The sequence below is a fragment of the Micropterus salmoides genome, unplaced genomic scaffold (genome assembly GCF_014851395.1).
Source record: "Micropterus salmoides isolate LMB-PRFRI ecotype aquatic unplaced genomic scaffold, ASM1485139v1 Ms_hic_scaffold_13, whole genome shotgun sequence".
NCBI lineage: Eukaryota > Metazoa > Chordata > Actinopteri > Centrarchiformes > Centrarchidae > Micropterus > Micropterus salmoides.
The window spans coordinates 26,005,303-26,018,465 of NW_024040374.1; the positions used below are offsets into that span (position 1 = coordinate 26,005,303).

A 13,163-nucleotide genomic window follows, 5' to 3' on the forward strand; every position below is an offset into this window, starting at 1 on the left:
GTAGAACCATTGTTTACTTTGATACTGCCAGCTAGTTGGCATAGCTAGCTAGCTATGTTACTCTTGGCAGCCCCCGAAACCAATTACCCTTACCCTAACCATCACAGGGTGTGTGCCTAAACCTAAGTTATTGATTATATGCATGTCAACCGGTTAACCCTACAGCTAGCAGACAGGGTTAACCTCTTTCATGTTGTTGTGCATTACCACCACCAATCCACTACATGGCGCAAAAGAACTACAGTCCTAGTACTGTGGTCCCAGGATTGCCGGGGTACTGCAGCTATATAATTATGGCTCAGGTGGCCACTCAATGAATTGCAGTTTTTGGCTTTTCCAGAAAGGCCTCACATATGAGAACTGGAGATTGCCGCTTGGTCTAAACCTGATGTGTCTGAAGAAAGGAGGGCATACAGGCGCTTTGTAACCTATGAGAAATCCTTCATGTGTGATCTGATATATGAGACAAAACCTAGGTGCTCAGACAGGTGTTCAACAGGAGGGTGACTTTGGTCCGCATGTTTCGCCGGCACTGATGTTTTCTCCCTCTCTCTGTGTTCCTGTGCTCACAGGGTTCATGATGACTGCAGAACAGGTGGCTGGGTGGAAGTGACTGAGGCTTCTGGCTGGTTGGAGAAAGTGTGGCAGCATAAACAGCTTTTACTGCATCAAGGTGGCCAAGGATGGTGACCTCGTCCAGTAAAATTGGGTGGTTAGTATTGTTGGCATTGCAGATGGATGTTTATGCAAGTCCATTTAAAATCAATAAGCTAACAGAATCACAATAAACATAAAATAGGCTGTTATTTATAAAAGTAAGCCATTAAAATGATAAATTCTATATGGGTTATTTAACATTCTCATTCTCCATCATTCTGTTCTGTCTACAATTATTCAATTACAATTCTTATCATTTCCAATATAAAGCAATTATGTTATTTTCTTTTTGCCTTACATCAACGGTAAATCTCTCATTCATCCTCTTTGTTTAGGCCTACATATTAGAACGTGTGAGCTGCCTGTTTGCCTTGGCAAAGGTATGTAAACTACAGCAGTGGTTCAGCTCTGGCTCTAACCGTTTACATTAAACTACAACATGCTAACAATAAATCCTACACATCCTGTACACATGTATCAGTGGAGTCAGGCAAACTTTACATTTGACTCCCTTCAATATGTTTTGACAGGTGAAATTGGACAACAACCACTGGCAAGTTAGTGGCAGCTCGTCCCAGTACTATATCAAGCTAGCACAAATACGGCTATTATGCTACTACAAACTACATATTCTACACTGTATAATGGTACACAAATTAGAAGACCTATATTACTGACAAACTGTATGCTTATTTGACATTTACCCACCTAAAAGAAAAAATGCACAACATAGTAGTTAGTTGGCTGGTCCTCTGTAGTTATACTCTTTCTCATGTTAACTGCCATCTGATGAACGCAGCACAAGCTCACAGTTTACATATTTACACTACTTACTCATTTTAAACTCAAATTAGATCTGTTTGAAAATTGAGTGTGCAAGATAAAGTGCATACCTATAAAATAACACACAAGTAAGTGGGCAATTACATTATATCTATCCTATGTGCCACAAATGCAGGCAACAGTGAAGCATGGTGGACATTTCTTCCAAGCTTGGGGCTGCATTTCTCCTTAACCGAGTTGGGGATTTGGTCGGAATAAATGGTCTCCTAAAGGCTGAGGAGTACAGGCAGATACTTATTCATCATGCATCAGGGAGGCATCTACCTGATGGCACCTACCTGCCGAATTCCTTCAAAAAATGTGTACCAAGAATAAGAATGTGTGTACATGCATGTGGTATCTAAGGAGCTGTTAATGTGTGTGTTTGAGAGAGAATGAGAGTGTCTGCATGCACATGCATGGCCAGACCTGTGTGAAGATGGATATATAAATAAAGTGGATATCAATAATACTCACATATCAGCTGAAATTACAAGAAAATGTTCAAATAGTAAAATGAACCACATGCTATTGTTCCAGTGTGACACATAAACAATAAGTCAATAAATAATTTTTGAAATTTTAGAATTCTATGTAACATTTAACATACAGCGCATGACACCAACAAAGGATCCATATGACTGAGAACAGTGGTTCTCAACTTTGAAAATATCTATTGATTATGATCCCTCATTACAGGTTAGGCCCTATGTTCTTTGTGTGGACATGATTTTTGAGTTCAACCAAAGGCTTATTTGAAGAAGTTTTTCTTCCCAGAAGACTTGAAGAGATTAAACTATCCAGTATCTCACAAGAAAACCCCCCCCAAAAATACAGAAAGATTTGGGTTATTTTGTAGAAAATCATTGCCTATCTGAGTAGAATTCAAAAGCAATGCAGCTTAGTGTTGCATTTAGAACCACTAGGGGGCAGCTTCCTTGATTTCATTGTTTTATTACACTACCCGTGGTTTAGACTAAACCTGTAGACGCAATATGGATTAAATCCGTATAGGCCTAGTTATTTTCAGTTCTAGCAATAATCCTACTAAGGGTCACCATCATGTTATTATTGCAAAAAAAGAAGAAGAAACATCTACTTTGTGTCAATCTATCCCCATTCAGCACGATTCAGAATTTCATTTCTTTGGGTTTATCAAAGAGCGTGGCCCACAAACAGATAGCCTACACCTTAGTGCCACTTGCGGACTCTGCACGTGTGCACGACCTTTGAAATCAGAGCAGAGAGAGAGAGAGAGAGAGTCTGTGTGTGTGTGTGTGTGTGTGTGTGTGTGTGTGTGTGTGTGTGTGTGTGTGTGTGTGTGTGTGTGTGTACTCGGTGCTCGCTATAAAAGCAGCGCTCAGCCTCGAAGTGAGCAACAGGTAACCCAGGTGAAGCCTCCTCCTCACCGCTCAGAGCACTCCGCTGCAGGTGCGTACACAACCATCACCGCTCTGTGATTCTCTTGTCGAGAAGAGAGGCCACATATCCACATGTGAAACTAGTCCACTGTAATCGAGGACATTTATCCAACTGATTTTAAGAATCCACGGGAGAATGTGTAATAAGATGTTTCTTTTTTGCGTGTGTGCGCTTTTTTAGTCATTGTGGAGATTTTGTTCAATGTGATCAACCATAAAGGTGGTCAAGCTGAGGCTCTTGTCGTATAGAATTACATGATGTTGTAAGGGCTATTATTTCGATTGTATGTAGACTAAAATCATTGCACTGAAAGAGCCGTGTTTATTTTGAAAAGTAGCCTATATAATAACTTCCATTTCATCTTCATCAGGGTTTGCTCCATTAGTAAACTGTAATTAGGCTATATGTATATAATTTAATTAGTTGTTAGAGTTGTTTTTATTTATTTATTGTAACTTTTCTTTCCCCATGAAGTCATGGCCCCAAGACCAGAAGTGGGGACTGATTCCTCGCCCACTCTTGGTATGTCCCTTTCACCTAGAAACTTACCTCCTTAAACTGTGTTGTTGCCACCTTTTCTAACACTCCCTCCCACATGCCGTCCATTAGATGACAACACTCCTGCTAAAGATACAGCCATCTTGCCTGCTTACTCCACCGTGGACCTGGTGAATGAGGATAAAGATGCAGAAGATCCCTGGCATCTCCCAGAGCTCCAAGACACTGGGATCAAGTGGTCGGGTGAGAGAGCTCACCATTCTCTCTGCACTGCACAGTGCAGACACCTTTACAAAACCTCACCCTGATTCAGTACTTTGTTTTTCTTTACAGAGCTGGATACAAAAGGAAAGATCATGAGGGTGCTGACTGGGATTGTGAAGGCTGTTCTGCTACTTGGACTTCTCTACCTGTTTATTTGCTCGCTTGATGTTCTCAGTTCTGCTTTCCAGCTAGTCGGAGGTAAAACAATTTCACAGATTAATATCTTGGGTCTTTATCACCACCCATCACAGCACATTAAATTTACTTTATAGTGACAGGTTGAACAAAATGCTACTTATGTAATGTGTTTTTGACCTGAGGGTGTATGTGGGTGTGCATGTGTATTTGTACAGGCAAAGCTGCTGGTGACATCTTCCAGGACAATGTTGTGTTATCCAACCCTGTGGCTGGGCTGGTGATTGGGGTGTTAGTCACAGTGCTGGTGCAGAGCTCCAGCACCTCCTCTTCTATTGTGGTCAGCATGGTGTCCTCTGGATGTAAGCAGACACACACACACACACACACACACAGAAGATGCATGCATACACTTGCATTGGTCAACTTATCGTCATTCACAGAGCTACAGTGCATTACAAATTCATATAATGCAACTTATATTCTTCAGTGCTGGATGTCCAGTCTGCAGTGCCGATCATCATGGGCGCCAATATTGGAACGTCTGTCACCAACACTATTGTGGCCATGATGCAGGCAGGAGACCGAAATGAGTTCCGCAGGTAAATCAGAGCATGTAATAACAAACAGCTTGTGACACATGTAGAGCAAATATGCTGCAGTAGATAAATAACACTAGAAACAGCGTCTGGTACATAATCAAGACTGTGTTCCTTCCCTACCAGGGCATTTGCTGGAGCCACTGTCCATGACTTCTTTAACTGGCTGTCTGTGCTGATTCTTCTGCCCCTGGAAGTAGCCACAGGTGTTCTGTACAAACTCACCAGCCTCATAATCAAATCCTTCAATATCCAGGCCGGAGAGAACTCCCCCGAGCTGCTCAATGTCATCACAGACCCTCTCACCGACTCCATCATCCAGGTAGAGTCAGTTACATTGGAATCATCAAGAAATAATATGCAACGTCAACATAAAGATGATTTAGATCTCCTAAATATGTTTAAATGTGTGCTCTCTTAGCTGGACAAATCTGTTATCACTGGCATCGCCACTGGTGATGCAGCAGCCAGAAACATGAGTCTGATCAAAATATGGTGCAAGAAAGAGACCAACACGGTAAGAAATCAACAAGATCTGTATCACATACATATATTATTAGTTTTCCACACACTGAACATAACACAGTAACAGTAAAAACATATGATAACGCTATGGTTACCTCTGCTTTTTCCTGTTAATGACTGGTATTGTTCTCCTTGTATTGTCACCACAGTCATCCTGTTGTTAGATCATACTTTGAAAGTGTGTTATTTTATAAAAGGGGTAATGTTACAGTGGCAATTAAAAGGTGACCATAGGTACATTGACTTCTTAATTATTGCCCTTGCATTTAAGGCTGTTCCAATCTTTCCTCTCAGACTTTCTGGAATGTAACGTTGGAAAACTGCACTGCTGGTGCCGTCTGCTGGGAGGAAAGAAACCAGACCTGGACCAATTACCAAGAGAAATGTAAGCGTGCCTCCATCAGTGTATAAACCACAGTATAAGGGGGGGGGATTTACACAGCAATTAGGATTACCTGATCCACCGAAGCTCAGTGAAATTTGAGACACAACAACCTCCTTCATCCAGCCCCTCTGATGTCTGGACAATGGCTACCTTTGAGATGTTATAGTGACTAAGCTCATACCTTGCCTCGACCCCTCTACCTGCTCAATAGGTCTATTCATGCAGAGTACCTTAAAATGGACAACCTCTTCAAAGTATTCTACCCCCAATTGAAGTAAATGTTTTTGTGATTGCTTTTAAAAATAAAAAACTAATTTTTCCATAACTACATCAGAAACCGCTCAAGTAATATAGCAGCCTCAGGTTTCTTTTCAGATTACAGGGAAAGACACTTCCCCCACACACAAAATGTTGTTATATGAGGTCCGTATCAAGGTTTGCTCTACAGTGAATCATGCACATGAGGCTATTTATTGCAGTTACATAATGCAAGAGTGGACACTTTAATGCCAATCATCTCTTTGACCGTCCGTTGCAGGCAAACACCTCTTCGTTGATACCAATTTGCCAGACCTAGCAGTGGGCCTCATTCTCCTGGCTCTGTCTTTGCTCGTCCTCTGCACCTGCCTCATCCTCATTGTCAAGCTGCTCAACTCCATGCTGAAAGGACAAGTGGCTGTGGTCATTAAGAAGGTGCTCAACACAGGTAAAAAAACAAAACAAAAAAAACAATGTCTCGTCGACATGCTCTCTCCAGCCTGTTTGATAGTCGGCACAGTTTGCTGTGTTTGCGCTGGTCATGAGGTTTTGATGTGTGCTCACTTCATCAGGTTTATTGCTCACATCCAGTCTTTCTGTTTGACAACAGACTTCCCCTTCCCCTTTGGTTGGGTTACTGGCTACATTGCGATTTTGGTGGGAGCAGGGATGACCTTCATTGTTCAGAGCAGCTCTGTCTTCACCTCAGCTATAACGCCTCTTGTTGGTAAGTTGGAAGTGATTTGGCTGTATTGTCTTCTAATGTTGTTTTTTTAATAATACCATGATTCATGTCTTGTCAACCTTCTTTCACCAGGTATTGGTGTCATTAGCCTTGAGAGAGCCTATCCTCTGACACTGGGGTCAAATATTGGCACAACAACCACTGCCATACTGGCTGCGATGGCTAGCCCGGGAGAAACACTGGCCAACTCCCTGCAGGTAAGATGCAAAAGTTTCGCTTGGCTCTGACGATGGCACTGTTGGTCTCTCATTCCATCCACCACTTTGGTTTAAACTGAAATATCTCATCAACTATTGAATAGATTACAATTACATTTTTTTTTAAACATTAATGGTCCCCAGAGGATAAATCCTACTGACTTTGTTGATCCCCTGACTTTTCCTCTTGCTCCATTGTGAGGTTGACAAATTTGTTTGTTTAGTAAAATGCCTAAACTACAATTTTCATTAAATTTTGCACAGATATTCATGGCCCCAGAGGATAAATTGTAATAACCTTGATCCCCTTGTAGAGTACATGTATCAAATATTTAAAATCAGACAGTTGGGTGCCAGATGAGAGACTGATCATAGTCATAACCAATCACTTTTAAATAAGTTAATTGAAAAGATACCTGGTATAGCTTGTTAGTGTCGCCATAAAGTTTTACAGATGGTAGGATCACCCAGCGCCATCATCAGATCAAATTGAAATTTGTCCAGTACTTTGGTTTACGACCAATTACCTGGTACAGCTGTAGACTCTTAGTCTTGTTGATTGATATTTTCTTGGAGATCTAAAAGTGACAGCCTTGTCTGTGTTTCTTTCTAGATTGCACTTTGCCATTTCTTCTTCAACATCATGGGTATCTTACTGTGGTATCCAATCCCCTTCACGCGGCTGCCCATCAGGTTGGCCAGAGGCCTTGGGAACCATACTGCCAAATACCGCTGGTTCGCCGCCTTCTACCTCTTCCTGTGCTTCTTGGTTTTACCTGTCTCTGTATTCGGCCTGTCGCTGGCTGGCTGGCAAGTCCTGGTCGGCGTCGGCGTGCCCATCATTGTGTTGGTTGTCTTTGTGATCATTGTCAACGTGATGCAGTCTCGCTGCCCCCGGTACCTGCCCATTGTCCTTCGCAGCTGGGACTTTTTGCCTCGGCCCCTGCACTCCATGGCACCCTGGGACGCTGTGGTGACCTCGACTTTGGGCTTCTGTGGCAAACACTGCTGCTGCTGCTGCAAGTGCTGCAAGTGCTGCAAAAAAGATGAGGATCAAAAGATGAGGAGGAACAGCAAGAAAAGTCTGGAAATGTACGATAATCCAGCCATGTCAACAGATGAGGATACAAAGCAGCCTGTTAATGCAACACATTTTTAATATCATTAAGTTTCTATCTGTAAGCGTTACTCAATGCAATAATGAATTTGGAACACGCTTGTAATTGTTCATCACGTCTCAGGTTGTGGTGTGTTGATGATTCCCCTTTGTTGGATGTACTAAGCACTGCAGTAAACACTGTCTATCACCATCATGCTGGAGAATATGAACACAAGCGTTGGACATATTATAAATAACCTGCTGTTTCTGGGCATGATGTTTATTTTTTGATGTTTTCAGTTTATTGTTCGGACTCATTATCTTCTATGACTTAACTATGGGTGGTTCTGAATTTATTTTTTATATTTTTTAATGTGGAAGAGGCCTTTGGTTTTATTTTCAACTCTGACCATTTGAATTTCAAATGTTAACGTAGCATTTAAAATATTTGTTATCCTTCAGTATTTAAGACTATAATATTTGTAAATAAAACAATTGCTATTTTTAAAATGCAGTATTTAAATTTTTTTCTCCAACCAGTTCCATCTCTTTTATGCAGATAACATGGTATCTATGGCCGGATGTCATAGTTATTTATAGTCACTGATATGTCATTTTAATCAATTCATTTGATATTCAGTGCAGATATTGCTATTAGAAGATTCACTGGAAGTGTGCCAAAACAAAATGGCTTTCTGTAGCAAATAGATTCTTGCTTTAATGTAAGATTTGCCTTTGAACAGTAATTTTGTGACTTCAGACTGAAGCACCGGTCAAAGTCTATCTGCTGCATAGTAAGAGCAATATTGTCCAGGTGTCTGTAGACTCAATTTGTTAACCAATGTTTAGAATTTGTGGGAAGAAAATGTTTGAATAAAAGAATTTCAAGAGGAAAGGAACGTTCTGTCCATAGATTCTGAAACGCAGTATACAGTTTGGATAAAAATCACACCACCTAGGGCCTTAAAAAGTCCGGTAATGGAATTTGCATGTACTGTACCTTGTGACTGCAATCAAAGTATCTGCTCCTCCCACACCACCACCCACGCTGCTGTACCTGGACCCTTACTGTAGTAGCCCTAATAGACATCGCATACAGGACACTCAGATCAAAAGACCACATATTTTATTGTTTAATTTCTTACTTAATCATTACTAACAGTCAATAGGTGTCATTAAACAGGGCCACTGGATAATGCTGAGCCAGTTATGCCATTGATTTCAGGACAATGCCGAAAGATTGCCAACCGTACACTGTACCTTTGAATGCAATTTTAAATTTTCCACGCCAGATGAGCTATAAAAGTGATCATTCATAGTGATAACACTTATAAGAATTCAACAAATGTATAATATAATTTTTTTGTCAGGTCATATTCCCCCGTTTGCTTTGCATGATCATTTAATGAGCACAACTAACATAAACACATTCCAGTATTTGAAGACCTACTGAAAGCTGACTAATAAACAGAGTCAGTTAGAATCCATGTGCCATGTTCCATGCACTGTAGCACGTATGAAAATAGTCTGTTATCAGAGTCTTAGATTCTGGAGTTCATGTGAAGTTTTATCTCAAATTCTACTGAACTTTGCCATATTTATACCTCAACCACAGACACGTATAAGGTAGTTTCACAACTTCAAAAGGCAAAGATGGAGCATAGTAGAGCACTGGAAGGTTAGAGTTTAATGCAATGATAAAATACAATACTGTATTAGATAGTAAATATAAATATTGAACCACGCCATGGAGCAAATACTGCAATCCCTGATTTAAGAGCTATGAGGTATGTTTAATATTAGTTTTTCATTGTAAATATGAAAAAAACATGCCTCCAGTTTCACCATCCAACAAAATCCTTGATTCACAAAAGCATTCTGCATTTTGCAACATAGCTCATCAGTAGTAAGTAGTATAAGTACAGTTGACTGGTTTTTGGCCTCCATTGGCACACCAGCATTTTCTACACAGAAGTTGCTCTTAAAAACTGGTACAGACAAAAGAATCTGATAATTTTACTCTACAGCAAAGTCTATTATCTGGCAATAACATGAATTTGATTGTTCAACTTCAACTGTTTATGCAAGTGTGCAAGTATGATTATAGTTTTTGTCCTGGTTAAATGAGAAAAAAAATGTTCTGGAACAACACATATTCAGTAGTTTAAAATTCTCTCTCTTCTCTCAAGGCCAAAGTGTTCCTACAACATGCAGTACCAACATTCAAGGTCTCATCCGTCATTATGCTATCAACTCATTTAAATCTGATGCCAAATGTTCCACCAGCTAGTCACTAACTGTGTCTGTCTGCTGCTTGGAGCAGGCCATGTAGTATGCAGTTTTTTTCCACTGAAAACTGAGGCCTGCTGCGGCTGGAAACGTTTCTGATGAGAGCAATGAGATGAATGAAAACACTGGAAGCTGTAAAACCAAAACAATGAACGATGAAAGATTTAAAAACAATCCATAAACTGCTGTGGAACTAAATAGAGCTTTATAGGTAATAATTTTCTGTGATTTCATCACAATAAGCAACCCATTTCACATTACACCTACTTACTTGAGCGATTTAAAATATAGTATAAGTTATATATTTCATAATGTGTGTGTGTATATATATATATGAACAGTATATATATATAAAATATTCATTAACGCAGCTTTAACTTTTAAGCAGTACGTTTGCTCACTATGCACAGTAGCCTGCTCCTCCCATTTGCAGCTGCTCTGTGTCTTTCTGCACCTTAGCAATTACTCTGTTTTATAACTACCTATAATTAACAGTGTTACCCAATGCATATTGAGGAACAATAAACCAGATATAATGCATGACCACATATTAAAGGCCCTGTATCACCACACAGGAGTTTCCACGAATCACAGTAACATCTCCCATTCATACAGGTGCAACAAACTAAATAAGGGGTTCAGAGAGATGTCAGTCACGCCCACACAGTCCTGAGAAGGAATCATATTAGGCAAAATAAGTTGCAGAGAGAAATAGCCTCGAAGTCCAATAAATACTGATCTAATACACAGCCCTCATTGAATTTGATTCCACAGTTTGTTATTCTACTGCCTGTTTGACATATACTGAATGTCGAATACAACTGAGATCTATTATTATTCATACTGCAGTAGAGTTTTTCATTTCCAAATGTTATCAAGTCAGACTGGTGATTGTGAATGTCCAAACCATAAAAGGATTTCTTACATTTTTGCTTTGGTTTCATGTCAATGCACAGGTGCAACATGTCTGTTTAGCCATATTTTGATGAAAATATTGCTATGTTGAGTCACTGCCAGGGTCAGAGGTGTGTTCTGTTGCTCCTGTAACCACACCAAACAGAGATGACACACGCTGGGGCACACTTCTACATCACTGCAGCACAGTGACAAGTTAAACCAAAAATAAGATTTTAAGATAAGTTGTTATTTAAGCATCTTAAACACAGAATCCTACAACTGAACTGAGTATTACTGAATCAGTATTTACCATAAACTGTACAAATTTTTTACTGATGTGTGTGGATGTGTGTTTCAACTGGGATGCCATTGCTTATTAATCATGAATAAATGATTAATCACCAACTGGCATGGGATGTGCACGGCCCAGCACAGGAGGGATGTGCAGCAGTTGATTAAAATTGCTCAGAAGATCAGTGGAACCATCGGTGATATCAGTTTGGTGAGGTGCCTGCTCAGAGCCCAGAGGATGCTACAGTAACCACCCAGCCAAGGCCTGTTCACCCTGCTTCCGTCTGGCAAATCAGACAGAAGTATCTGCTGTCACACCAAGAGACTACAGAGCAGCTTCTTCCCCCAGGCTTAAGAGTCTTAAATTCATCCTCCGCACTGCACCATGCAAAATTGTTTATTTCTGTATCTAATTTTTGTATATCATTTGCTTTGTAGCATACAGGAAACTACAAAATGCATCTCATCTAATAATGACATCTTAAATTGACCTTGTACCTTGTAAATCTGAAATAAATTGAGGCAGAAGTATATCTGCACATCACTCTCCAGTGTTTGAGATATTGTGACAAAATGTAGCTTACTTTTAGCAATGTGGGTGGTGACACACGTATTCCCCCGCGAGGCTTCCCACACAAACTCAGATACCCAAATGCACTCAGTCTCAGTGCAGTGCATCAGGACTGCGTGTTTTTATTAGCTGTTGACATTTTTTTCAGGCTAAGTGGTATTCTAAACCTTGAGTCAGTCGGGGCTCTGGGTCTGTATCATTTTAAATTGTTGATATTGTATAAGAAACAGCTTGTTCTGCAGGGCACCAGAAACCCTGATAACATTCCTGACTCATTTCACATTGTGCCCTCACTCACATTCAAGTAAAACATTTACACAAATATTTTAGATTTATAAAACTAATCTTTTTTTGTATTTGTATTAGGGCCCATGGGTGCCTGATTGCTCAAAGGCTGCTTGTAATGCAATATCGTCTATTAAAATCGCCTGTGTGTAATTCCAATTATAAACACAGGTATTGGTCTTAAATTTGTCTAAAAAAACCAACAACTTCTATTTGGCAGAATATTGGTGCCTTTCTGCAAACTGCAGCAGTAACTAATTTCACATGAACTAATCTCATCAAAGAAAATGCCCGCAAGGCCTGACACATGCAAAATTCACAAAAATTTTATAGTACAATGAGCCAGGTACGCTATACTCATGAAGTTACCATTTGAACTTAATATAATCAAATACAGTTTACTGCCATTAAAGATGGTCTATTTCATCACTGATCTTCAGTGTGACCGCCAAACAACTCTTTGGCTGAATTTGTCGTCACTTTAACCCCCTCCTCTATGGTCAAATAAAGCCTGCAGCAGGATGTGTTCACGATAGCTAATTATGAAAAGGACAGGTGTCATTGTGTGGGATAATGTTTTAAAATTACGTCAGTAGCAGCTTAAGATTTTTTTTTCCCTTTTATCACCTCAGAGATATTGTTCACTAGATGAGCAGAGACAGATGTTGCCAAAGTCCAGCTGAAATAAATTTTACAGTTACATGCAGTTATTTTTAGACATGTTGCAATTGATCATGAGGTACTGTACTTCCTACTTTCTTCTTCAACATGGCGTGCGGTGCGGGGCTATCGACCATGTCACTACAGGACCTCAAAGACCTTACTGAGGGGTGTTTGTAGCTGATAAAACCACAGACTACTACAACGTCAAGTTCAAGTGTCAGGCTACACACAGCCATGTGTGTTGTTTCTGTTTCAGCACACGCTTGCTCAACTCACATGAAAAGGCACTAACTGTGAACAATGTAGCAATTTCAATGGAACTTCAATAGGGCGCTGGATTTAACTGCATGTTAGGGCAGCCATTTGAGGAAAAGTGAAATGTATTGAGATGTTTGCTGACAGTATCATCAAACTCTCTGAATTACAATTACTGTGTAGGAACTAAAATCGCACTCTACTGTTGTGTAAAAGGAATGGTGCTGACATGATTGTGTTTTTGTGCCATTTGTGCACTATGCCATGTCCATGTGATGCCAGTTTGTTGAAAACTGCAAGACTGTG

General features: G+C 40.1%; 1 protein-coding gene across 2 annotated transcripts; it reads left to right on the forward strand.

Moving 5' to 3' along the window:
• Positions 1-601: 601 nt before the first annotated feature.
• Positions 602-8,501, forward strand: slc34a2b (solute carrier family 34 member 2b). Of its 2 annotated transcripts, XM_038716565.1 has the most exons (14): positions 602-712; positions 993-1,037; positions 3,376-3,423; positions 3,511-3,642; positions 3,733-3,861; positions 4,017-4,160; positions 4,289-4,400; positions 4,524-4,719; positions 4,819-4,914; positions 5,217-5,307; positions 5,846-6,013; positions 6,176-6,292; positions 6,383-6,507; positions 7,121-8,501. In XM_038716565.1, the coding sequence occupies exons 3-14, from the start codon at positions 3,378-3,380 to the stop codon at positions 7,664-7,666; spliced, it is 1,902 nt and encodes a 633-aa protein (XP_038572493.1). In that variant the 5' UTR covers positions 602-712; positions 993-1,037; positions 3,376-3,377; the 3' UTR covers positions 7,667-8,501. The 2 variants fall into 2 exon arrangements, with proteins under 2 accessions (XP_038572493.1, XP_038572491.1); XM_038716563.1 differs by lacking the exons at positions 602-712; positions 993-1,037 and adding an exon at positions 2,837-2,910 and having other exon boundaries at positions 7,121-8,496.
• The last annotated feature ends 4,662 nt before the right edge of the window (positions 8,502-13,163 follow it).